Here is a 27,821-nt window from a genome sequence, read left to right on the forward strand (position 1 = left end):
TAGTCTCAAGCTTCCCAATTCAACAAAAAGTTCAACAAAATTGATATTTCATCCATCTAATCCATACTATTGCTATAAGTTAATTGCAAATCAATCATGGAGATAAAACCTTTATCAATTATTAAACAAATCATGTATATAAAAAATAAAACATTTTTTCTGTTTTGTTTTCCTTTTCCTCGCGTGTTTGTTTGTCCATGGTGTTTTTCATTAAAAAAAAAAAAAAAAACTAAAAATGCTGTGTTTTGACCCGTTTGAAAAAAGAAAAAAAACCAGAACCGCTAAACCGCCTCGGCCGGTTCACCGGTTTGGACCGGTTCCGAGCCGGTTCGAACGGTTTTTTTACCGGTTTTTTGCTGTCCGTTTTTCAGGCTTAACCGGACCGCTTTACCTCCCGGTTCACGGTCCGACCGGTCCGACCGGCCGGTTCGGTCCGGTTTTAACAACCTTGGCCAAAGCAACGACCTCTTACAAATTGAAATGACTATTAGAATTATCCTGGACTTCGGCCCTCTTTTATACAAAAAAAAAAAAACTATTAGAATTATCCACACTTTTGAAAGTGATTAATTCATTAGATGTTGCGGTTGCGTATAAAATAAAACATTTTTTGCACAATTTTTAAGAATAAATATTTTTTTTCATACGGATTTATCAAATGTTGATATAGATGGTCTCTTTTTGATGAGTGAACCTGAAGTGTGAGTCCATTCATTCATTCATTCATTCATTCATTCATTCATTCATTCATGAGAATGCTCTCCCTCAAAGTGTGAGTCCATCCATTCTTTATGAGAATGTCCCCTGATCAAAACGAAAGTTTTTTCATCCATACACTTGCACCGTCGTTGTTAGGAAGACTTTTGACATAAGGAGACAGTTAAAGCCAGTTCAACCATCGGTTGATACCACTGTTGGGTCATGAGGAGTCCTGAGATCATCACATTGATCTTGAACAACAACATAAGTGAGTTTGACACCACATCTTAATTCAAAATTTTAAGACATTAGGTTCAAGGTCATATCAATTATAAAGTGTTCAATATCCATTATTTTATCCAATGTGAAACTCAACTTACACTTAAAATACCAACACACTGAAAATAAGAACTTCATTTATTATCTCTTTAAATGTTATTTTTTTTTACCAAAATAAATTTAACTCATTTCATTAAACATTACAATTTCAATACAGGATGAAATATAATGATCATTAAAAGTTATTATTGTTGTATGTTTTGAACTTAATTTGTATATCCTCTCTTGTTGAGAGTAACCGTTTGATCAGAAATATTTTTTCTTGTATCGTCAAGGATGTTAAGTAATTCACCAAGCCTCTCATTTATTCTAATATATATATATATATATATATATATATATATATATATATATATATATATATATATATATATATATTATGTGATTTCTTCTATGATTTAATATGTCTTGGAGTCTCAATTGATGTAACAAGTGTAGCCGTCGGAATGACATATATAAACTATTACTATTAGGGAACAAACTATTAAATTCAATCCAATTAAATGACAAGTTATGAGATATATTATTGCCATAGCAGTTGAAAGCTTCGCATATACACTATGTTTGTTTGATTAAAATTCGGAAAAAGGTGGAGAAAACCGTATTTCAACCCTTAGAGAAACAAGAAAAGGCTACAGATAAATCATATGATGTTGAAGTGCATTAGTGAATAATCAATCTTGCACTTCGAAAATAGTGATATTCTAATGGAAATTATATAATTAAGGTGTTCTATAAACCCATGGTTGGTCTAGTGGTGTTGGTTTGAGTCTTTGAAATATGTTTCTCGTTTCAGTTTCGTTTTTTTTTTTCAGATGCCAATTTCGGTAGCCTAATTCTTACAAAGCGGAAAAAAAACTCTAATTTTAAATGAAGCTCCCGCTACTGGGCGGTGAGATTGGTCCCCTCAAATTAAAGTCGGATACCGAATATTGAAAAGGATAAAAATTATGGGGTTCTTTGGTCAAGTGGTTCTTCGACCCAAGTCAAGTCAAGTCCATCTAATTTATTTTTTTCCCATTTCAGGATGGCCATGCCGCTATCCGAGTTCTTTCAATCCCGACTGATTTACAATGCACTTTTGAGTATAAATAAATAATATTAGTCATTAAATAATAAATCAAATTAAGTGATTACTGGTTAGTGTTATTTTAGTCCTTCAAAATAATTTAGAAACGAAACGAATTTCTATGATTCTATAAAGAAAACTAAAACGTACCTTCCATGTTTTACACAGTTGATTTCTCGTAGAACTTTTTTAAAATTAACAAGATACATCTCAACTTGACTTAAACAAAACTCTTAACTAATTCCTTTTGTATAACATTCAGGCAGTGATCACATGCTAGAGATAGAGAAGAGAAAACAACACAAAAGATTTTATACAGCTTCCTCGCACAAACGAGAGTGGTTCAGTTCTCTTTTACTTTCAAGGGAGATCACTATAATCACAACTAATTACAATTGCCAAAACACCAAGTTATGACTTTCTTACCCAAGTACCTAACTTAGGACTTCCTTGCTCAGGTACCACGTAGACTTCAACTAACTTAAAACAAATTTAAGAAAGTTTACAAAGATTGAACACTTGATATACTATCAGAGGTGTTTACAAAATACAACACATGTTTTCTTGTAGTTAACCAATGCCTCGATATATATATATATATAGGCAGATAGAAAAAGATCTATTGAAAATGACCATTGAGAAGCTTGTTGGAACTTGCAAGCTGATTTCTGCATAGCCGTTTCAATCTGGGTAATAACCGTACCAAGCTTTGATGAGGAGAACTAATGTATTTACATTCCTGACAAAAGGACAACTGCTTCAACTGCTGTGATATCCAAGGGAGTTCTACGACGTTGTACTTTCTTCTTTCCTCTTTGTCAACTTTGATGTGAACCTCTGAGACTACAAATTCTGATCTTCCAAAGACAGACTTAATCAGAGTTTGTTGTTCACAGCCTCTAAAACTTTTCAACTTTTGAAGCATAGCTGCCTCTGAACGTCTTATTTAAGAGTTGGCTTTCAGCTTCTCTTTTTCACACGTTCAAGTGAATAATGATTAACTCTTTCAGTCATGCACACTTGAACAAATATCAGTAACATCAATTGTTCTTTTATATTTTGTTATTATCAAAACCATTAGAGAGAGATTTAACAAAATCAATTTTGTTCTAACAATAGATATCATGAAAGGTTAAACAACAATTAAAAGTTGGTTAAAATTAAATTCCAATTTTTTATTATTAAATAGTTTTTTACCTTGACTTCCTTAATAAGTTATCTGAAGGGACAAACACGATATATTTATTTACTTAAGAGACATTTAATAATTATTTTTAATTTAGGAATGGTTTTTACAACTCCTTAAGTGCTAAACAAAAATTATATTTTAGGAGATGATGAACTTTATAAAATGATCCAATCTTGTTCTATTTGTTATATCAAAAGAAGGGAAACTATGGCTGCAATTCTTAAGTTTATATATGCTATGTTTCTTTTTATTTCCTTATTTATGTTTCCAATGGCAATTGAAAGTAAAGCATTTTTTGAACCTGCAAATTTCCTATTATACTTCATATTTGTACACTATGTTTTGTAAAGATTTCTTAATATTATTTTATTCTCTTTTCTTGTTGCAGGTAAAAATTGTCAAACTGATGAAGAATGTTTAAAAAATTACAGATGCCCTCCTCATTTGAGTCTGCAGTGTATTCATGGTTGGTGTGAATGTGAGCCGCCAGTGGAGCAGCCAATAGAGACGCCGGTGGATCTTATTGAATAAGTTATTAACCTAGCAAAATATCTATGTAATAATAAAATCATATGTTGCAATCCATTTATTATGGTGCTACCAAGTTAATGTATTTCTGGACTTTAAGACTGTTGAAATAATAAAATAAAGTAATAAAGAATATTGTTTAGACTGTCTTCTTATTTCTTATCTCTAGAGGTATTACTCTTAGAATTGAGTATTGTGCATAACTCATCCTTACAAACCCGGCTTGTAAGGTGATGATTGCCTCTAGTATATAAACATTTAGTCAGGCCATCTCTCAACCGATGTGAGACTCTTAACACCCCCCCTCACGCTCAGCACTATTGGGCTTGGTGCGTGGATATAAACGATTGGTGGCCCGATAGCGGAAACCTGATAACAAGTGGCCCAACGAATCGTGGAGAGGCTCTGTTACCATCTTAGAATTGAGTATTGGGCCTAACTCATCCTTACAAAATTTTAGAATATCTTTAATATATAGAGGTCTTACATTTTTAAGAAAAGTTTTATTTTGATTTAGTACAACTCACTTTTCTAATGGATTAAACATCAGTTGCGACACAAAATAATTAGGCATGTGTATTTCCCTTTTACGAATTTGTGTTAGGTTGGTGCTGTCTTGATTTTTCTGTCATAGTATTTCTGGTTGCTTTGCTTCTGTTGTTTTGGCTGGGGTTTTTGTAGTTTGATTTTAACTGTTTGTGGTTGCTAGTGATGCATTTAGTTAAAAGATTTGTTTCAAAATTTGCAAATTTGTTTCAAAAGAGCATGAGTTCTTATTTTTCAATTACAAGACCTGGAAGACAATTATGTTGAATTTATACTTAAAATTAGTTTTGGAATTGGGTAATCAAAGAGCAATAGCAATTACATTTTTTTTATAAGCAAATGATAGATTAAATAAAAGGAAGTAGTATGGATGCTTCAACCATTACAAGAGATAGTTTAGATGCAGCATTAATTTATATCGTTAGAAATTGAAAGCTAAGAATTTAAAATTTGCTTCCTTCCGTATGTTTTAAAAATTTTAAATTGACCCCTATATTATTTTTAAAATTGTAAATTGACTCCTAAAAATTTTAAAAATTGTTAATTGGTCATTTGAATTTTTGAAAATTTGCAAATTAGTTCCTATTTTTCAAATTTAAAAATTGACCCAAAACATTAAAATTTATAAAAGTGACCCAAAATTGTTCACAATAAAATTTCCTATTACTCTATCCATACATGATAAGTGCCAAAAATTGGTAATTTTACATATATATTTTAGTCACTTATTGACTTGGTTTAAAAGTAATTTCATATAAAAAACTCAACTAATTGTAAATATTAGTTTTAAGTAGAAAATTAGTCACTTATGCTATTTTTACTTAATTCCAATACTTTTTGTAGGTAATTGTGGATCTAATGAATTTTAGAATGAAGGGTGATACTAATAGCTCAAGTTGGCAAGACTTATCACAATTTTATCCAAATTAAAGAGAGTTGGTCCATCACGTTAATACAAGTGATCATTTATGATATAAATTCTTTGGTCAAAAAGTATCTTACAAAAAGTGATAAGATAAGGCTAATTTGAAAAAGCTTCATGATTATGTCTCTTAAGATATTGGGATTAAGGAAACCCAAAGGGTGAAGAAAACTAAATGGGCGGTGAAGGAATTGCTATAAATAAGAGGCCATGAGCTTAAGGGAAAATGAATTCATTCACTCTTACAACAACACACAAAACTTCATGAGAGAGGGTGAAGGCAGAGGAGATTGAGAGCTACCAAGAAGAGCAGAGGAATCATCTTTATCATCTTTCCATCTCTTCTAGCTATGTATCGTAAGGTTATTATGTATAACTAATTCTCTCTTTTGTTGGGATTAGGTGTAAATTACTCTATTAGTATGTGTTTCTATTGATCATGGTTTTATATATGGTTTTAGTTGTCTCTCAATATTGATGTTATCTTTGTTTTCATTGTTTTAATATTTGATTTGAATTGTTATAGACATATACCTTTTGAATCTAAGAACTAGGATAATATTTATTGAACTCTAAATTCTAGACATAGATTTAGGTTTAATATTCACTTAGAGTATCGAATCTTAATGTTATTGTATTAATTGACGATCCGAGACATCGGTGGTTAATAGATGCAATAGATATCTCGGTGTTATCTGGACACGGAAACGTTCGACGAGCGATACGTGATAATATTGATAGATGACTAGAACCCGTGTAACTGATTAAGGGAATATGTATGAATGAGTGATTGAAATCTAATCCCAGCAATTTAATCTCTCTGTCAAATTAATCATCTTTACTACTTTCATGTATTTGCAACTTTCGTAATCAACCATCTTTGAAATTCTTTACTTGAAATTATATTAATTGTTGAACGGCATCGATATCGCATCAGTCCCTGTGGAGACGATAAAAACATACTTACTTTTGTACTTTCAACAAAATGGCGCCGTTGCCGGGGACTGGCGTTTAGATATTGGAGCATTGCAACAATTTATATTCTTTTAAGTATTTGTATATATTTGTTTATATTGTATAGTTTTTGCTTGTACTAATCCTCTTTGCTAGACAAAGAAAGTTGTTTTTCTTGTTTGTTGAATCCTTTTTCAGATTCCCCATTAAAAGTAAAACCATGACTGATCGTGGGTATTACAACTTCTATACTCCGGGTGAGTATGAATCATATCAACAGTTTCCTCCTTATAATTATGGGCAAACTTCAGAGGCTAGATTGGAGGAGACCATGATTAAATTCATGGAAATGCAACAGCAACAAAACCAACAGTGGCAACAACAGCTGCAACAGATGAATGAACAAATGCAACAGATGCAAGACCAGCACCAACAATATCTGAAAAACAGTCTTGCACGAGCCAAAAATTTGGAAAATCAGCTTGTTCAGTTGACTAAACAGTTAGCCAATAACAATTACCAAGGAGGAACATTTCAAACCAACACACAAACCACTCCTGACGAGAAAGATAATAATCCAATGAAAAATGAGGAAAGTGGAGAGAGTGTGAAAGATGTTGAAAACAATGAGGAAGAAAGAATGTGTGATGGATGTGGTGTAGAGAAAATAGTGGAAGAAATAGAGACACCAAAAGAAGTAGAACTTCCTCAAGAGTCACCATGTATTCAGAATACTAGCACTGTTGATAATGAAGAAGTGATGATGGCTGCAGAAGAAATTGAGGGATTACTTGACAAGGAAATATCAATTGAGCAAAAGAGGGAGATGGAGAACCAGACGTTGATTGATCGGGTAATAGACGAAATTTGTGCCTTGTTCAACAAAAAAGAATTGGGGAGGATATGGACTCCACAACATCTATATCTAAAGTTCATGGAGTTCCTCCCTAACCGAAGGAAAAAGACGGATGATGTTCTTTCCGTTTCGTTTTGGCCACCCTAACATCTCAGGCGTCGAGCTACCGACGTTAATCAAGCGCTTGTTGGGAGGCAACCCAATTTTCTATCTTTACCATTTAATTTTTGCAATTTATCATTTTAGTTTATTTAAGCATGTTTTGAAAGGTTGCTGGTAAGCCAAAACTGAACCTCTGGTGTGAAATTTTAAATTGTTTTGCTTTTCCTGTAATTCTTGCTAAGCCAGTTCAGCAGCTCAGTTTTTCTGTCACATTTCGCTAAGCGAAATTATTTTCGCTAAGCCAAAGATGCCAATCCTGTTTGTTTTAAAATAGAACAATCTCACTCATCCACTTTTCCTTATCTCTGTCCCTGCGTTTTTCTCAAGTCTCAGACCCAAAAGTTCTTTATCCTTCCATCTTTTGTATCACTACACCTCACAAAAATTTCTCTCCATCTCATTGATACTCAACTTTCAACCATGAAAAAGCTTAAATTTTTCCCATTCATCTCCAACATATTTTTGTTCTTCACTGTGCATCTTAATTCCAAGAGAAAAGGTATGAAATTTTTGTTTGCTTTTCAGGAATCTTAAAGTGAATACCCCCTTTTTGTTTTTAATGAACAACTTTCTTCACTAGTAAAACTTCTCTGGGTGATTATTAAGAGAATACAAATTAGGGTTTGAATGTGAATTAGGGATTTGAACCATTCATAAGATTCAGTTAGTCATAATTGTAAGTTGGTACTTATGAGTAATTAAGGGCTGTAGAATAGTGTTGAGTTGATCTCTCTTTGAATTAGAACTTTTGATTGAATTTGAATCAATTATGTGGAACATAATGATTTTGTTGATAAATCTAATTCTACTTGTTCTGGTGCATTTTACTGTGATTTGATACTAGACTATCATGTTGGTGGCTATGAGCATATGTTTCCATTATTGGGATTTAAAAGTCTTAAATCTTTGTGCATTCATAAGAATACTCTCATGCTTAAGATGTTGAATTGTTTTTGGTTCCAGTTCTGTCAGTTACAATTGTTTCAGATATGACACTTAGAGAAAAACTCAAGAAGCTGCACAAATGGCATGGCCTATGGAAAGGCCATTTTACTCGGAGGAGGTGAGAAGCTGCTGTTGGTACCAAGGAAGTGAAGAAGATCCAGACAACTGACAAGAGAAAGATAGACCGAGAAAGCTCTCCAAAACTCTGTGAAGTTTATTTTAAATAGCTTTCGGTTAAATTTATGCTTTATCTTAATTTATATTTCTCTTGTGGTCTGAACAACATGTTGATGGTTGATTGAAAAAATGGTTCAAATTTTTGAAATTTTGAATACCATGTGCAGATGAATTGAAAAGTTTAGGTTTGTGATTAATCAAATTCAAATGCGTGATTAGAATAATTTTTTTTTAATTGCATTGTTTGAGGTCAAAATTTTGTGATTATCTTTGAATGATAGGATGAATTTGAACCAAGTAGCTTTATTCAATTTGATTTCATCCATTCCTTCTTAACATGATTAATTGATTTTGAATCACGTAGACCTAGCCGGGTGAGATTGTGTGAACCTTCCATTGTTTATATATTTGAGAGCCGGCAATTGTGTTTAACTCTGTTGATTTTAACTGAATCTTGCTATTACTTGATGTGTTTGAAGTCATGGAAATGATCAAGGTCATGTTTCTTTTTGAGTGATAACTACTTAAGCCAAAATAACCTACCTTGTGAGTTGTGTGATCCTTTGCTACCCCCCTTGAGCCAAAAATTTTGAAAATTTGTTTGTTTTGAACCCTTGAACCACAATAAAGAAAAACAATGACTTGACCCTTGTCTTAGGATGATTGAGCATTAAGTTTAAGTAGGGTTGAAAACAAGTTGGGGAGAAAAGAGGTTATTTGTTTGAAAAAAAAGAAAAAAGAAGTAGTTGAAAAACATGAGATGTTGAAGATGGTGATTGAAAAAGAAAAAAAGAAAAAGAAAAATATTGAAAGTCATTTGACACACAAATGAAAATCAAAGAAAATGTGTTACAAAAGAAAAAAAAAAAAAAGAATATAAATTGTGTCGAAACAAAAGAATTACCAAAAGAAAGAAAAATGGGGAAAGTGAAAGAGGATAAATAGCTTATGTGATGAAATTCTCAAGAATTATGCTCTCTTATCCTTAAGGCTTTTTGAATCCAAAGAAAAACAATGATTTCTTGTAGCCTAGCCCCATTACAAGCTTAAGAAAGACTTTAGTGATCCATGATTGATAGCATGTTTTGTGATTATGATGAGATGTATGTTTGAATTGATTTGTTGTGAACACATTGTTTGGATTGAGAGAAACACTACACCCTTGAGATGAAACACTTGTGAGTATTGTGATTCTAGTTGATTATCTTGTTGATTTGGAAAGATTGAAATCTTACTTGAATTTTGAAACTATTTCACATTCATGCTTTGATTCTTTGGTGACTATGAAGGTTTGATTTTGAACTTGCAATACATTGAATCATGCAAACTTGAAATGATTGAAATCCAAAGTTTTTGATTGATCATAAATCTTGATTGAATCATGCACTAATGATGTTTGAGCCATGCTTAAGAGAGTTTATTTTGGACTTTTGTTTGAGGACAAACAAAGTTCTAAGTTGGGGAGAGTTGATAAGTGCCAAAAATTGGTAATTTTACATATATATTTTAGTCACTTATTGACTTGGTTTAAAAGTAATTTCATATAAAAAACTCAACTAATTGTAAATATTAGTTTTAAGTAGAAAATTAGTCACTTATGCTATTTTTACTTAATTCCAATACTTTTTGTAGGTAATTGTGGATCTAATGAATTTTAGAATGAAGGGTGATACTAATAGCTCAAGTTGGCAAGACTTATCACAATTTTATCCAAATTAAAGAGAGTTGGTCCATCACGTTAATACAAGTGATCATTTATGATATAAATTCTTTGGTCAAAAAGTATCTTACAAAAAGTGATAAGATAAGGCTAATTTGAAAAAGCTTCATGATTATGTCTCTTAAGATATTGGGATTAAGGAAACCCAAAGGGTGAAGAAAACTAAATGGGCGGTGAAGGAATTGCTATAAATAAGAGGCCATGAGCTTAAGGGAAAATGAATTCATTCACTCTTACAACAACACACAAAACTTCATGAGAGAGGGTGAAGGCAGAGGAGATTGAGAGCTACCAAGAAGAGCAGAGGAATCATCTTTATCATCTTTCCATCTCTTCTAGCTATGTATCGTAAGGTTATTATGTATAACTAATTCTCTCTTTTGTTGGGATTAGGTGTAAATTACTCTATTAGTATGTGTTTCTATTGATCATGGTTTTATATATGGTTTTAGTTGTCTCTCAATATTGATGTTATCTTTGTTTTCATTGTTTTAATCTTTGATTTGAATTGTTATAGACATATACCTTTTGAATCTAAGAACTAGGATAATATTTATTGAACTCTAAATTCTAGACATAGATTTAGGTTTAATATTCACTTAGAGTATCGAATCTTAATGTTATTGTATTAATTGACGATCCGAGACATCGGTGGTTAATAGATGCAATAGATATCTCGGTGTTATCTGGACACGGAAACGTTCGACGAGCGATACGTGATAATATTGATAGATGACTAGAACCTGTGTAACTGATTAAGGGAATATGTATGAATGAGTGATTGAAATCTAATCCCAGCAATTTAATCTCTCTGTCAAATTAATCATCTTTACTACTTTCATGTATTTGCAACTTTCGTAATCAACCATCTTTGAAATCCTTTACTTGAAATTATATTAATTGTTGAACGGCATCGATATCGCATCAGTCCCTGTGGAGACGATAAAAACATACTTACTTTTGTACTTTCAACAATACACACACATTTAAAAAATAAGGTAATTTAAATACAATAATTTGAATTGCTTAGAATTTCAAATCATCTAAAATTTCTAATTACTCCATTCAAATTGTCGATATGTTTGGTTGGAGGAATGTTTTAAGGTAAAATATTGTTTTGGCGGAATATAATTTTTTTTTGTCTAAATTTCATTGTTTGATTATAATGGTTAATTTGTCTAAATTCTATTGTTTACTCCATTAGTTTGTCAAAGTTAAATTTAAGGAATTTCAAATGACACTAAAAAGCTAGAAATTTGAAATTCCTTCCTTCCATATATTTCAACATTTTCAAAATGATCCCTATTTTTTTTTCAAAAATTGTAAATTAGTCCCTAAAAATTTGCAAATTGGTCTTTAAAAGTTTAAAAATTGCAAATTGGTCCTTATTTTTCAAATTTTAAATTTGACGCACAACTTTTCAAATTTATAAAAATGACCACACATTTTAAAATGAATGTAATTTAAATACAATCATTTGAGTTACTTATAATTTCAAATCTTCTAAACTTTCTAATTACTTCATCAAAACATACTAGTTTTTTTTTTTAAGGTCTATTGACATAAGTGACCGTTCATTATTTTTTATTATTTTTTTATTAGGTAGTCTATAGTGACCAGAAATTCCACCAGCGTTCATTATTATTTATGCTTATCTATGAACATTTATGTTTTTTTTTAAACATGAACATTTATGTCTTATAGCTCAAAATAAAAAATATATAAAAGCCTAATTTTTATTACTCATAAAATTTAGGTTGGTCTTAGCTCAACCTTTACAAATGATCTGTTTTACATATAAAATTTTACAATCTCAAGTAGATTATTTGCAAGGACTACCTGTAACAGCACTTACAGGATAAAGATTAAAGGGTGCATCCCAAGCATAGGCAAATTGATTAGCATCATTTCCAACCAATGCATGACCATTAAATAAGAGGCAATTATCCCCTTGCTTAATAAGTATTGAACGGTCAATAGGATATGTAGAAGTAAAACCTCTACAATTCAATACTATTTGACTTTGTGGACATGTACACTTGTTGTATATTGTAACCTTGAATAGTTTTTTGCCTCCTACTATTGCCCCTGTCTCTTTTGTGACAACAAGAAGGCTTGCCAATGGACATGTAGCATAAGATCCTAAAAATATTTAGGGCAAAAAACTTATTAATTTTTCTTATTTAAAAAAAACATAGAAAAAAGAAATTTTTTGTATTAATAAAGGTGTTGAATTATTTCACATTTTACAACCCTCATATACATAAGATTTCAACTTCATTCCTCAAGATTATAAGGTCAAATTCATATATTACATAGTTGTAGCTTTGTGGACAAAAAAAATTCATAGGTATAACCATTATTTGTTACTTGAAGGAATTATCAAAACAACCTGCTATGTAGCACGGGTACTCCTAAAATGGTGAAGTACCCGTACCGGATACTCCATATGGTACTCGTATGGTACGTACCGATTCCGTATCCATTTTTATTTGGTTGATTAATTTATGATGATGAATACGGAAAAAACATTGTAAGGAAAATGATGAGCATTGTAAGGAAAATGATACCTGTGATGAGCATTGTAAGGAAAATGATGGAAATAAGAGACTTAGCGGTGGTTTCCATGGTGTTTGATTGCTGATTCTTATGCCTTATGTTGTCTAATTTATCTGTAAATCAATTATACCAAGTCCTAAGCAAGAAATATATATATATATATATATATATATATATATATATATATATATATATATATATATATATAGTGTTTTAATTAATATTTGTTTCATATAGTATACATATTTTTTATTAAAAAATAAAAAGAATGTATATTGACGTTGAATCATTTAATGCATTCAAAGTCAAAAAACTTTTTTTTTGATAATTTTAAATTTTTGACCGGTATTTTTTTAATAATATTGAACCCTACATTAGAGAATACCTTAAAAAACCATGCATAACATGTGAGATTAAGTTTTTTCTTTTTTTTTGGTCAAGAGATTATGTTTTTTCTATATATGAATAAAAGTATAATTTATTTTATAGTATTTAGTCAAATTTTTAAATTTTATTATTTTCATTAATTTTCACTTAAAATTTATAATATTATTATAATAATTTTTCCCATATTATATATTCAAAATTTGACATTCTAATTAATTTGTATGACTTAATTTATTAATAACTATTTTTTTTTTAAGCGAAGAGCACCTAGACATCAAGGGACAAAGTCGGCTTCACCCCCATTATTTGCATGTGGCTCCTTATTTTTTATATATATATATATATATATATATATATATATATATATATATATATATATATATATATATATATATATATATATATATATATATACAAAAATTGGGGGACATAAATTAAACCTAACCCGGTGAGTCCATAAAAAAGGACGTAGGACAATTAAGCATACCAACTTCTAGTTAATTCGAACAGAAAAAATAGAAGTTTTAAAAATTTGAGGCACCGTCTACATGAAAACGGTCCACACGTACTGTTGGGGAGTCCGGGGGAGCTCGGGAGAGGGAGACGCCACATCCCAACTGATGACAGCCAATTATATGATGTTTTTAGTAGTAATTGAGGATAATTTTAATAGTAATTGAAGCCCAAAAGCAAACAAATACCAGGAAAAGTGAATTTACAAGACCCATAAGCAAGAAAAGTGGAAAAAGCAGCAAAAAAGGGCAAAAATGTAATAAAGCAGCGCAACCATCGTGCCCACGATGAGTCTCAGCGTGGCGCGATGAGAAGGCGATTAAATTGAAGAAAATCTGCATAAAATATTTTCCATCGTGGCACGATGGCTTGTCATCGTGGCACGATGATGACTTGAAGAATACATAGAGAATCCTGAGAAGATCTTCCATTACACCACGATAGGATCCATCGTGGCCATGATGAGGCGAAAATACACGCCATCGTGGCCACAATGGGTGCGATGGATGCACAGAAAAAGCCCAAATCTAGCTGAAAAACTATAAATAGAGCCGGCTTAATTAGTAAATTGGTCCCTTAAAGACATTTTAGGTTTCACAATGGTCCCTTAAAGAAAAAAAGGTCCGGATTGGTCCCTTATTGATATCACCGTTATCCAGATTGGTCCCTTCTGTTAGTTAATTAACACTAAATATATTATGTGGATCAACATTGTAGGTGGTCCACCATATACCTCAATATATTTTTTAATCTTAACCATAAGATCTTTTTGAAGAAAAATAAATCATTAGATTTTGCATCTCCAGCGGATCTAACCGTGTACCATATCCTTCATCCTCCATCATTTCTTCATCTTCTTCCTCGTATCCTTCTTCATCTTCAACACCATTTTCATAACCTTCATAAAAAACTCAGATTTTTTTCTTCAAAACACAATTTTAGTTTCTTATTTTTTTTACAAATTGTTGAATCTTGGGTACAAAAAATGCCCCTAATCAAGAACAGTCACCAACGAAACAGGGGACAACACATAACCTGCAACAAAATCAAACAAAAAACTCCTACAATCAATGTCTCAATACTTTTCAATGTCTCAACAACTTCATGGAGAAACAGATCTATGTAGAAACAGATTTGAAGAAAAGATCTATGAAGAACATAGATCTTGTAGAAACTCAGATTTGAAGAATACATAAATCAAATGAAACCGAAATTGAGCATAGGTCGGGAATCACTCAAAATCGAACAAAAAAATCAAACAAAAATCGAAATCAAATGAAACCCATTCCCATTCCCAAGATCATGATTTTGGTTCTTGCAGAGATCTGATTTTGATGATGAAGTGTCATGTTGTTCTAGGTTGTTGTTCTTGATGATGTTCTTTTTTTAAACTATATGATGATGTTGAAACGATGATGATGATCTGAGTTTTTGTTGTTGTTGTTAAGTTTATGAAGATGAAGAATGAGGGGAGGTAGAAGATAAAACAAATTAGTTTGTGGTGGTTCATAGATATAATAGACCTGCAAGATCTAACGGTATCCATTGTGACAAAAAAGATCAAACGGTTAAAATTTAAAATGTAAATGAGGTCTACGGTGGATCACTGTATATATTGGCTCACCATAGTGCCACGTGTCAATAGTTAACGTTTTTTGGAAAAAATGGACGGAAAGGACTATTATGCGTAACGGTGATATCAATAAGGGACCAATCTGGACCTTTTTTTTTCTTTAAGGGACCATTGTGAAACCAAAAATGTCTTTAAGGTACTAATTGACTAATTAAGCCAATAGAGTCTCCTTCCTCCACTATTATTCATTCAGAAATATTGAGACATGTTCAATATTCACTCTAGAGTAGGAGAACTCTAAGGAGAAGGCAAGGAGGCTAAGGAACTCCAAGGCCAACAATGTTCTTTTCTTTCTGCTTTTGTAATTTATTTTTCCTAGGTTAGATGGAGTCCAGGAACTCCATTACGAATGCTTGGTTGTATAATTTATATATTTTGGGTATAAATTCAATTGTTTCTACTATAAACTCTTTTATTGTCTGATATTATGATTACTTTAATATTGATCACATTAGAATAAAATCTAAGGCCCTAGTGGATATCGCATAGGTGATGAATCTTCATCAATCACTATTTTTAGAGTCTTTAATTAAGTTTTTAAGATCATTTTATTAGTTTAGTGCTTAATTTAGAGTCATTTTAAATAAATTGCATTTTTTAGTTTATTGAGTCAATTAAGTATTTTTCTTTATTAATATTTCATTTTGTGTAGTTTCTATTTTGTGAAATTAGTAACATATTGTGTAGTGTGGGTGATGGCCAAAAAGGGAGTATATCATTTAATATGATGGGCTTGTGTACAATGAAAGGAAGACAACTTGGGCCTTATGTTGAAGTCATTACCCGAACCAAGGAAATGAAAAGGAAGGTTTCTTTGCAAATTGAGGGGATGGGCACTGTAGCGCGAGAGAAGGGAACGGAGGAATGAAACAGAATAGTGGTGGAGGATGAATTGAAACAAGCATCTCGCACACCAAGCCTGCACACTGTTACATGATTTTACCTTTATTTCATTGTTTCTTTAGTATGATGTCTAGCTAAATTCTCATGATTGGTCCTTAAGGAATTCTGATTATTATTTCTCCTGAACCATGTGATTATCATATGTTATGATCAATGAATTACGAAGTTAGTTTCTTCAATTTTTCCTTGTGCATCCTAGTGATTCTGGCTAGGCAAGATATGGTACTTAAGCGATCCTAGTGATCCACCTCTCTTACCTGGGAATCCCTGTGGTTGAATCTTTGCATACAAGAACAATCAAAAATACGGAAAATTGTCCTGCTAAAGGTATCTTCTTTAGTGTATGCAGGAAACAAATACTGAAGTCGTAGAATACAATCCTGAGCTAGAAAGAACCTACGAGCAAAGAGAAAGAAAGCAGCTATGGCAGCCGAACCTAGAGTAACGATGAGAGACTACTGCAAGAGATCCGACACGGAGCAGATATCTCTAGGTTTCCAACCAGCTGAACCGGTCAATTTTGACATTAAGGGAAACGTCCTAAAAGGATTACGAGAGAATCAGTTCGATGGGAGAACAAACAGAGACCCATGGGACCATCTGACCTAGTTCTCCGAGACCTATCAAATACAGAAAGTACCTGAAGGCATCACTGAAGGACAGAAAAAGCTTCGACTGTTCGCTTTTTCCTTGAGAGGTACAACAAAAGAATGGCTACAGTGCTTACCCAGTGGAACCATCTAGACGTGGAAGGAGCTGTAAGATAAGTTTCTGGAACAATTCTTCACTCACAACCAGTTTCCGAAGAGAAAGGCGGATATCATGAACTTCAAGCAACATGACAACAAAACACTAGGAGAGGCCTACGAGCGCTTCAACCTACAGAAAAGAAAGTGCCCTAACCATAGTCTCGATCTTATGGAGTTGATGCAAATCTTCACCGGAGGAATGCGCACACAACACATGATGCACCTTGACGCCTCAACTGGAGGATCGATCAATGCAAAGACCGCAGAAGAAGTTAAGGAGCTCATTGAACAAATGTGCCAAAACGAATACAACATGAGCAACGAGCGAACTTCTAAACTTGCTGGAATGCTACAACTGGACAAGGAGACTTCCTATTAGAAAGAGATAGACATACTAAACTTGCTGGAATGCATCAGGTTCCACCTTACATCCCCCAGCAACAGCAGTTCACAGATTATGAGCTAGCGATGGTTGCATCTACTTACGTGCAACATGTCAGGATGGATTGGGGACTACCACACTTCTCACCCCAGCTGATGGTTGCAGTTCAGGCTTACCTTGGATCTACTCTGGCACCACCATATAACCATCAGTACTCGGAGCAGGCTGATCTGACTGGCCACTTCCAGCGGCAGAGCACTCCACTGCTGGAGCACCAGAGCCATGTGCAGGACACATAGAGGGAGTACCGGCAGAGACACCCTCCAGCACCACATTATAAAGATGACTTGACGAGAGAACTGGAGGAGGCGCTCGATCAGATACCGGAGGAGAGCCCGACACTCATCAGCATTCTTTTTTTTAAAAAAAAAAAAAAATCAACCTCAGAAGAATTACTACCACCTACTAGGGGTGATCGTATCCGAACCAATCCAAAAGTAAAACCGCAAATCGAACCAAACCAAACCGAAAACCGCAAAAACCGCATTTGGTTTGGATGTATTTGGATGACTTTCTTACTGAACCGCAAACCGCAAAACCGCAAACCGCAAAAACCGCAAAAACCGCGGATAACCGCAAAAACCGCATTAAGTTACTATTATATATTTATATTCCAATATCGTAAAAGAAAATATATTTATATTCCAATATACATGCCCAATTACCAAGTCAGTCGACCAAATTAATCGAACTTCAAGTTGTTTTTATTTTTTGTACTGAAATTTTATTTTGGTGTTGTAATGTTATTTTAAATAAACAAATTTTATCGGTACCGTGATGTTATTTTGAAAATTTAATTTTTTTATATATTTAAAATTGTAAGTTACTATAATGTTATTTTGGATAAATAATTTTTGTTGGTACTACAATGTTATTTTGGAACTTCAATTTTTTATTTTTTTTTATGCTTAAAATTGTTCGGTACAATCATTATGTTTTAAACCGCACCAACCGAACCGATCCAAACCGCATTGGTTTGGTTTGGTTTGGTTTGGATGACTTTTTAAAAATCAACCGAACCAAACCGAACCGCATGCATTTTTATCTCGCGGTTAGGATGACTTTTATGCTCAAAACCGAACCAAACCGCACCGCGATCACCCCTACCACCTACATCATTATTTACATAGGGTCTTTTTCTCTTAAGTGCCCATTTCATATGGCAAGAACTTATTAAATCCATCTTTTGGGCTCATTATAAATTAAAAGTTGCTCCTGCTATATTCTTTCAAGATATTCCAATTCAAAATGAAATTTAAAAAGAATGGAAAACTTTACTAATGAAAAGAGATAGTAATTGATCAAAGGTGGTAGGGCAATTGATCTTAAGGTGTAGGGCAACCCCATGGGACCAGTGGTAGCATGGGAAAGAGATAGCTTAGCTGATGAACTCGATCGAGAGAATAAAAATAAAATAAAATAAAAAATTAATAACGACAAGAGAGAGTCCCAAAGCAATGTGGAATAAAGCAATAGACAGCCCAACATGCGAGTTTGGATTATTACAATAATGTCATTTTCTTTTGCCGTTCAACAGATAATATGTCCCTTTTGTCTCTTCCTCTTAACCTACTACTATTTCTAAATGTAATGTAGATTGTAATTGTAATATGGAAACAGATTATCTTTAAGTGTATAGTTATATTTTTCTTAAAACAAAATATAATTACATTGAATACCCAAAAAAATATAGTTACATTTCAAAGATGTATTTTAAAGTTTTGAGCTTTTTAAGTAAGTGGTCAGAAATTTAATCTCTAATTATTTTACATAGAACAAAATTTGGTTGATAAAGGAGTAGAGAACTTACTTTATGTGCCATATAATTTTTTCGACAAACAATAGTTACTATTAAATGACGATGGAAATTTCATGCCTGTAATAGCTACAACGAGAAAACAACACATCTATAATATAAAATTGAACATATTAATTAAACTAAGGGTCTTGCAAAGCGCTAAGAATGTTCCAAATGCCTATCACACCCGTTCAAAGGATGCAATTCCTCACTCTTATTAACAAATACCCTTTATTGGAATATTAGAGGTATTAGTAATTTTGACTCTATAATTGCTATTAAAATTTTGGTCTTAATATTTTATCTTCACATAAGTTTAGAGAGTGCAATGAGTGATCAACATTGAATTGGTCCAAGTGGTAAGGGTTTTGGTCCCCTTAAGTATGTGGTCAGGGGTTCGATTCCTGGCTCATGCGTATGGAGAAAATTCGGTTGGGAGGGGAGAACCCACCTTGTGTGCCCCACAGGTTCCCTGACGGAGATTAGTCATCGCTAACGATGGTGAAAACTTCGTACCAATATCATGGTAACCCAAAAAAAGAGAGTGCAATGAGTGTGCGGACAAACCGGATAATCATAGTCATTCTATTCAAGGTTCAGTTTGGTGGGAGACTCTTCCTCATTTTCTCAGAGATGATTTCTTTCGAGATTGTTTTGGTTTACCCTCATTATCGTTTTATTTGGTACAAGTATTTTCTTTTCTTTTTGGCCATTTCAATAGGGTTTTGATTCATTGCCCCGCTTGTACTTTTTTTTTCCTCATTTTTTTCTATACATATTATGAGGGCAAACGGTGAAGGTCTCTTAGGGGTGTCAACCAAGTTTTAGTGTCTAATAAATGTTATCCTGATGTTTAATTTCTAGACTTTTTTTTACTTTTTGTTGTGCCTTAATATAAGACACTTTATGCATTGATGATTTCTTTACAAAATATCCCTATTTAATTATGACATTTTAATTTATCAATGAATAATGTACTGAATAAATATTTTGTCTCTCATGATACTCCCTCTATTTTTAATTATAAGAGAAATTTTACTTTTTAGATTCATTGGAAGACTAATGTATCTAAACTATAATATAGTCCAAATACATTGATTTTTCAATGAACCTAAAAAGTAAAAGTTCTCTTGTAATTAGGACCGAAAGGAGTATGTAAAACTAACACATATTTCAGCAGACAAAGTTATTATTCTAAAACTCGTCAGCGAGTGTTATTGTAAACCATACCTTCGTAAATGGTCTGTTGTGGATCAATACTTGAAAAATATTTAAAATTCTAAGAATAGTACTCCACGTTGATTTTATTGATATTAATTAGATTTTTTTTCTTTTGATATTGATTAGATTAAAATAATAAAAAATAAGAATGTTAGTCGTATTAAAATGACATCAATCATGTCATTATTATAGTTGTAAAGACGATCAGAATCGTGATTTCTAACATTTAAAGAGTATTGTCAATCATTATTAGAATTTCGTATGGTTTACTATAATTGTGTTGGCGGAGTTCAGGAGAGCTTGGGAGAAACAATAGGTCAATGCTTCAGGATCTCAAAGAGAGGGAGACGCCACATCTCCACCCAAAAGCTTAAGGCATTAGTTTAATGAGTCATCTCTCTTATAAATTCAACATTCTTCTCATACATAATCGATGTAGGACTTAACCACTCACACTTGAAACCCAACAAATTGTTACAAGGCAAAACTGACTTAAGAATAATCGTTAGTTGGTATAGTAGTAATTGACGCTAAACTTGATAAGGAGAACCACGATTCGATAATCCGCAACTGTGATCGGAAGGGAGCTGGAACCACATGATGCTAGAGCTGACCCCAAACCGGATTAAGAGATTCAGTGAGCCGGATTCTGATGGTGAAAAAAAAATTAAGTTAAAGAAACCAATATACTAATATTCTCTTAAAAAATATGTAGTTAATTTTTTTTTAAATTTTAAAAATTGTTTTTTCCACAACAAAATTTCAACTTTAACCGATATCTTAGGACACATGTTTTATATATATAATGAGACAATAGAATATATAAGAAGAGAAGTAGTATCTCTCACTCTTTCACACACACTCTTTTAAACTCTCTAACCATCCACTTTCCAAAACCTCTTCATTTCATTCTTCTCATTCAATTCTCATCATCACCAGAATTTCACTCTTGTCCACCACACGAATGGCTTCAAGATCAGCACGTTGGCGTCAGAGTTGGGCTCCACAACCATTAACACCATTAATGGAAGGTCCTGATCCTGAAATGCAAGAAGAAGGAACCAAAAAAGAAAGCTCTTGGGAAGCTATAAGAGAATGGTTCAAAGCTCAAAAGATTTCACCTAGTGCTAACATTTCATCACAATCATTTTATGGAACCATTCATGCTAAGACACAAGATTTAAAGTTATTGCTTGGTGTCTTAGGTTGTCCCTTGGCTCCAATTCCCTCAGATCATGATCCAACTTTAAGTATTCACAATCACATTAAAGATACTCCATTTGTAAGTTCTCTCTTCACATCAAAATGTTGGTTATTTTAGCATTGGTTTTGGTATTATTGATTGGAAAATGTTAAGATATGTCTTAATTTATATGTACTTTCCTCCTACTCTTAATTATTAAGTAAAAGTATCTAAATCAATGTAAATTATAACTAATTTTCGATCTAATAGAAAAAATAATTGTATTTTCTAAAACTAATATATTAATAAATATAGGGAAATGTGAGTTCGAATCCTGCAGAGCATGTATATTTACATTTTTGTAAAAAAAAAATATAGGGTAATTACATTTGAAAGGTAAACGGACAACAATTATTTTTTCACATGAAAATATAAAAATAAACAATCTTAGTTTAAGAAATTTTTAGAGGTACATGTTTTTGTCAGAAATCAGAATCACAACGAACGGTCAGAAATCAGAATCACAGTGAACAAATGTGACTTTTGACAAAAAATAATACTCTTTTGAGCTTCAACAAAATCATTAAACCATTGTGATTTTTTTCAAACTCACCGCCAATCCAAACTTACACGAAATAACTTAGGATATTTTTAAAATAATTTGCTTATATTTTAATCAAGAACAGAGGAAATAATTTTGCATAACTAAAAAAGGGATGTGTGGTTGAAACAAAGTTGAGAGAGTAGTTGAGTGTAACTTTCCTAACAAACAAAAAAAAAAAAATCACAAGTGTGTGTCACATAAACATAACCAATTAAGGTATTAATTATTTCTTTCTTGTAAGTATTTCCTAATCAAGTAGTTAATTTGTTACAACCTTTTAATTTCAAAAACTAATTTAATTAAAATTAACAGGAAACTTCAACAGCTAAGTACATCATACAACAATATTTAGCTGCAACAGGGTGTTTGAAACAACAAAAGGAGAACAAAAACATGTATGCAACTGGAATGGTGAAGATGATTTGTTGCGAAACAGAGATATCATCTGGGAAAAATGTTAAGTGTTTAGGGACAAGAAGCAGTGAAAATGGTTGTTTTGTTCTTTGGCAGATGTTGCCAGGAATGTGGTCTCTTGAATTGGTTGTTGGTGGACATAAGATCGTTGCTGGTAGTAATGGTAAAACTGTTTGGAGACATACACCTTGGTTAGGTACTCATGCTGCTAAAGGCCCACAACGCCCATTACGTCGCATCATTCAGGTAAAATTTTAGAGTATTCGAGTGTTCACCTTTATTTATTATATACAAATTTAAGTAAGATTCTATATAACATCACACATTATTACGTTTTTTGGGTATAATCACAAATTAAAATATTTTTTAGGTAAATTTTGTGGTACCAACGAGTTTTATTGAGTAATCGAAGAAAAAATCAGTTCATATAACATGATATTGAATAACTTAATATTACATATTCATATGATGTCTTGTATCAAATTTACCCGATAAAATTTTAGAGTATACGATGTGAAGTACACGTTAAGTAGTACACGTTAAGTACACGTTAAGTATCACATTTTAATGACCGAACTTAACAGAGAGATATTTTTTATTGATACTCTCTCTGATTTTAAATACAAATAAAAATCTACTTGATCAAAAAAAATGTATGTGGTCTATATAATATATGCCAGAGTATTACAAATATGCAACTTAATGACAAAATTATTAGTAAATTATAAAAATTAGAAGACAAATTTGATTGATAGCCATAATTTATTTGCTCTAGAATGAATATGGTTTTTGTTTAATTCCAATAGTAGAAGCACTAAAATGAACTTTTTCTTTTTCATTTGTTAAAAGGTGTGCTAACATGTGGATAAACAAACCAAGAGAAATATAGTACTATAAATTTAGGTTAAATCTTGTCTTATTTAAAACATAATCTTATATTTATATCCAATAAAAGCAAGCAAGGACTTTTGGTCTATATTGTTTTAGAAACCAAACAAAATTTGAACTATAAGTTTACATTCTATATTTGTGTTAATTTGTTTTCTTGGTTGGTGAGTTGATTTGAGGCTTAAGGGGGACAAAAAACTAATGTTCAAAGTAACATGTACCAAACAAAGATAGAGATTGAAAAGCAAATTTTAAAATCTAAATTTTCATATTGAAGGGTATATTTCGAGCTGACAATGATAGAGAAACTGTCCCTTACTTTATCCAACAACATGCTTATTTTCTTTAGAAAATTACGGATACTTACAATGCCACGTGATTTTCAATATTACGTCAGCACTGATTATTGTACATTGTTAATGAGTCATGATCTTGGGATTGCTGTTTATTGCAGGGTAGCCTAAGAAGTAGTAGGGTACCCCTGAAGAATGAATTAGTAGTAGTACTATCCTTTTGCTTTTACTTTTTCTTTTTTGAACTTTATTGAATAAACCATCGTCCACTACATTATTGTCCCTACTTTCATACCTTAATATTCTCTTTACCATTTGTATTAGAGTACTCTCTCCATCCAATTTAATTGACATATTTGATTGTTTCAGCATGCCGACGCATAATTTTGATGATTAATATTTTTAATTATATAATAATAAAAATTATAAAAATTTGATATTTTGATAATATTTGTCAAGACGAATTAAACAACATCTTATATGTTAATATTTATTTTTGTTTATTAGTAAAAATATAAGGTCAAAAAAATATGTGTAAATAATGCACAACAGTCAACTGTGTCAATCAAATTGGGACGGAAGAAGTAATTTCTTTATTTAACAATGTTTGGCCTATGATAACGTTTCTTAACTATTCTCGACTCTAGTTTAGGGGCATCCACTTTCTATTGTTAACCATAAATTCTCGTAAGTAAATAGGCTTTCATTTAGTTTAGTTATATATCAATATTTCTATTTAAATAGGGGCTTAATTAGTAAAATAGTCCTTAAAGATATTTTTGGTTTTATATTGGTTCCTTAAAAAAAAAAGGCTGAATAGGTCCCTTAAAAAAAAATGCTCGAATAGGTCCCTTAAAGACATCTTCGTTAATCAGTTTGGTCATTTCCGTCCATTTTTTCCATAAACCCGTAAATGATTTACCACATATATGCCTTGTAAGCAGCCACGATTTACCACATAATGGATGCCATGTAAGCAGTCACAGTGTCACGTGTACACTACTTAACGGTTTCTGGAAAAAATTGACGGAAAGGACCAAACTGATTAACGAAGATGTATTTAAGGGACCTATATTCGGATATTTTTTTCTTTAAGGGACCAATGTGAAACTAAAAATGTCTTTTAAGGGACCATTTTACTAATTAAGCCTTAAATAAGATATATAAGTGTCCCAGAGCATAACTCATTTGATAGGACATTACATTATATATGTAGGGGGTCGGTGTTCGAACTTCAGCAATCTCACTTATCCCACTTAAGGGTGAAAGTTTTAGTCAATAGACTACTTGACTAAATAAATAAAAGATATATTAGTTATTTATAATGAATTTGTTAGCTATTTAATAAATTTGAAAATTGAATATTTCTTTATAATTAAATACGGATCTCTAGTTCTTATTATAAGAAAATAATTATTTTTTAGATTAATAAAACAATTGATGTATTTAGTTTAGAGGGAATTAATATATTATTAGAAGAAAGTCGAGAGTATTTATAAGTTTTACATCAACCATCAAAAATCGATATTTTTAAATTCTAAAATCTCACAGTTGTGTGAGTTTTATTAATACTTATTGCTTTGTTTATTGACAACAAAAATCACAATTCAATATTATAAACTTGTCTCTTACTCTCGTTAATTTTAATTTTTTTGTGATACCAAAGCAATTTTGAAATTGCATTTCGATACCAAAGCAATTTCTATCAATTATTTAACAACTTTCATTTTGATGTTGCACATATTAGGGTTTGGACCCAAAGAGTACAGCAAGCTTATTCACCAATGCACAATGTTTGGGTGAAAATCGAATCGGGAACGTTGATTGCTTTGTGTTAAAGGTTTGCGCGGATCGTGAGACTGTGACCGAACGAAGCGAAGGACCCGCAGAGGTGATAAGGCACATACTATATGGCTACTTTTGCCAAAAGAGTGGACTCCTCATATACTTAGAAGACTCACATCTCACGAGGGTCCCAACACAAGATAGTGATACGGTGTATTGGGAGACCACGATTGGGAGCAGCATTGGCGATTATAGAGACGTCGACGGGATCTTGATTGCGCATCAAGGTCGATCAATTGCAACTGTTTTTCGATTCGGTGAGCTCTCAATGCAGCATAGTAGAACAAGAATGGAAGAGGTATGGACCATTGATGATGTTATGTTTAATGTGCCTGGACTCTCCATGGATCACTTCATTCCTCCAGCTGATATCCTTGACAATATAAATTCTCCTTGATAATTTGACTTATTAGGAACTTGCTTAACTACTTTTTTTATTTACTTTTTAAGTCAATGTGAATTGTAACTTTACTTTGGAGGGGGTATAATGAAAGCATTGGTGGGGGGTGTAATTTCATTTTTATCTTTTCTTTTTATTATTGCATTATTGTAAGCTTTTAGTTGGTAGTATGTACTTCAAGTCATTAAGCTTAAATGACAAAATCATGAGAGGGGATGGAATAATTGATCTACGGGTAAGATAATGGCACATATTTTATGTACTTTATTATATATTTGGATAAAAAGTATGGGATATTGATCAACAATGTTATTTCTGTTTTAATTTTTGTTTCTGTTAACTATTTTTACATTTAAAATATTTGGTTTTAATTTCGACAATGCATCGAATAGAATCACCTAGAGAAAAAGGAATCTAGGAAAAAGTAAATTTGAAAACTGCTTTTTCGTAATTTTTTTGTTTTATCTAAGATAATGAAATGTGAACTAAGTGATTGAATTCATGTGGTTAATAAAATTCATTTAGCACTAACAGTTCAAAATAACATGAATTCGATTAATGGAAGAAACAATTATTGGTCGCATTCTTTGCTAAAAAGGAGGATTAACACTAAAAATATATTAAGTGTGCAATGCCATGCAAATTTATTTCTTCAGGATCTATTGGGTAATGAGCTATTGTTTTGTGGACAAATTTAAATCTATTGGTAATCTTCGTTCTTTCAAAAAGTTAGTCTATAATGAAATAAAGTTGTTGAAACAAGGGAAAGTTATGCAAACACATCTTGATGGTTAGGATATAATAAAGGTTTATCTATCATGTGCAACTTTGCACATGCAATACGGTAAGTTTGCATCGAAACTTGTACATTTTATATTAAATTTTGATTTTATAATAAATAATTATTATTTTTTATTAAATAGTTACTATTTTTTATTACTTTAATATGTGCAATATACATGTGCAATACTGCACATGACAAACCCATATAATAAAAAAAAAATTAGTACAACCATAGCAGTAAAAGCAATTTTCTCTATTGTCTTTATTCATGTTTTCAATAAAAGCAATTATCCCTTTTTTTTTTAACAGCAAAAAAAACAGCAATTATCTCATGTGTTCAATATATATTTCCTTTATTCATGTATATTTCCATTATTCATGTGTTCAATATATACATAAGTATACGTGAGTGATTTCTAAAATAGTACTCCATCCGGTTCTTAATATAAGAAACACTTTATTTTTTGGATTCATTGCAAATTTAATGTATCTAGTCAATAATATGAACTAGATACGTTAGATTCTGAATGAATCTATAAAGTAAAATTTTTATTATATTAAGGACCGGAGGGAGTACAATCATATTGTTGAAATATGTTGCACATTCTTATATTTCTAGATGAGGGACTGATCAGAGAAATCGATGTATGTTCAAAGTCTATGTAATATGACCGGGTACAATGCAAGCATTGTGTAGGGGTTTTGTTAATTGGCTCGAGAGGGGACATTTGCCATGTAGTTGGGGTATGTGATGATATCTATCATAATTATGTGAAGGGTTTTGTTAATTGGCTCGTGAGAGGACATTTGTCATGATCATTTAACTTGTTTTAACATCGTACTCTCATGACAAGATAAATTAGATTGGCCGGGTTAGGATTTTGCGCTTGTGATAAAATCTATGATCTTAGGATGATTTTTTATATAAAATAAATAATCTTGTTTAATTTGCTTGCTTATCTCTAAAAAATCCAAACAATATCTTCATCATACATTCTCTTTTATTTTTCTACATTTCTTTCTAATCTCTTTATATGTAGAATTTTACTTTGTTTCTTCTTAGTCAATGTGAATTGATACTCTTTTTATTAAGACGATAA

The 27,821-nt window shown here is 31.9% G+C and overlaps 3 protein-coding genes and 1 long non-coding RNA gene across 4 annotated transcripts; 3 read left to right on the plus strand and 1 right to left on the minus strand.

The window, feature by feature from the left end:
- The first annotated feature begins 3,383 nt into the window (after positions 1–3,383).
- On the plus strand, positions 3,384–3,966 carry LOC123893879. The gene is made up of 2 exons (XR_006803569.1): positions 3,384–3,579; positions 3,685–3,966. It is a non-coding gene; the product is annotated as an uncharacterized LOC123893879 (long non-coding RNA).
- A 1,089-nt stretch (positions 3,967–5,055) lies between these two features.
- Positions 5,056–10,569, plus strand: LOC123893880 (transcription factor SPT20 homolog). The gene is made up of 2 exons (XM_045943708.1): positions 5,056–7,763; positions 8,228–10,569. The coding sequence occupies exon 1, from the start codon at positions 6,467–6,469 to the stop codon at positions 7,247–7,249; it is 783 nt and encodes a 260-aa protein (XP_045799664.1). The 5' UTR covers positions 5,056–6,466; the 3' UTR covers positions 7,250–7,763; positions 8,228–10,569.
- A 1,359-nt stretch (positions 10,570–11,928) lies between these two features.
- Positions 11,929–12,734, minus strand: LOC123896394. Its single transcript, XM_045946786.1, has 2 exons — positions 12,677–12,734; positions 11,929–12,248 (listed from the first exon to the last, which is right to left on the minus strand). Exons 1-2 carry the CDS (start codon positions 12,732–12,734, stop codon positions 11,929–11,931), a joined length of 378 nt encoding a protein of 125 aa, XP_045802742.1.
- Positions 12,735–21,135: 8,401 nt separating this feature from the next.
- Positions 21,136–26,245, plus strand: LOC123893881. Its single transcript, XM_045943709.1, has 3 exons — positions 21,136–21,593; positions 22,411–22,758; positions 25,441–26,245. Exons 1-3 carry the CDS (start codon positions 21,276–21,278, stop codon positions 25,933–25,935), a joined length of 1,161 nt encoding a protein of 386 aa, XP_045799665.1. The 5' UTR covers positions 21,136–21,275; the 3' UTR covers positions 25,936–26,245.
- Positions 26,246–27,821: the final 1,576 nt, after the last annotated feature.

The sequence above is a fragment of the Trifolium pratense genome, linkage group LG7 (assembly GCF_020283565.1).
Source record: "Trifolium pratense cultivar HEN17-A07 linkage group LG7, ARS_RC_1.1, whole genome shotgun sequence".
NCBI lineage: Eukaryota > Viridiplantae > Streptophyta > Magnoliopsida > Fabales > Fabaceae > Trifolium > Trifolium pratense.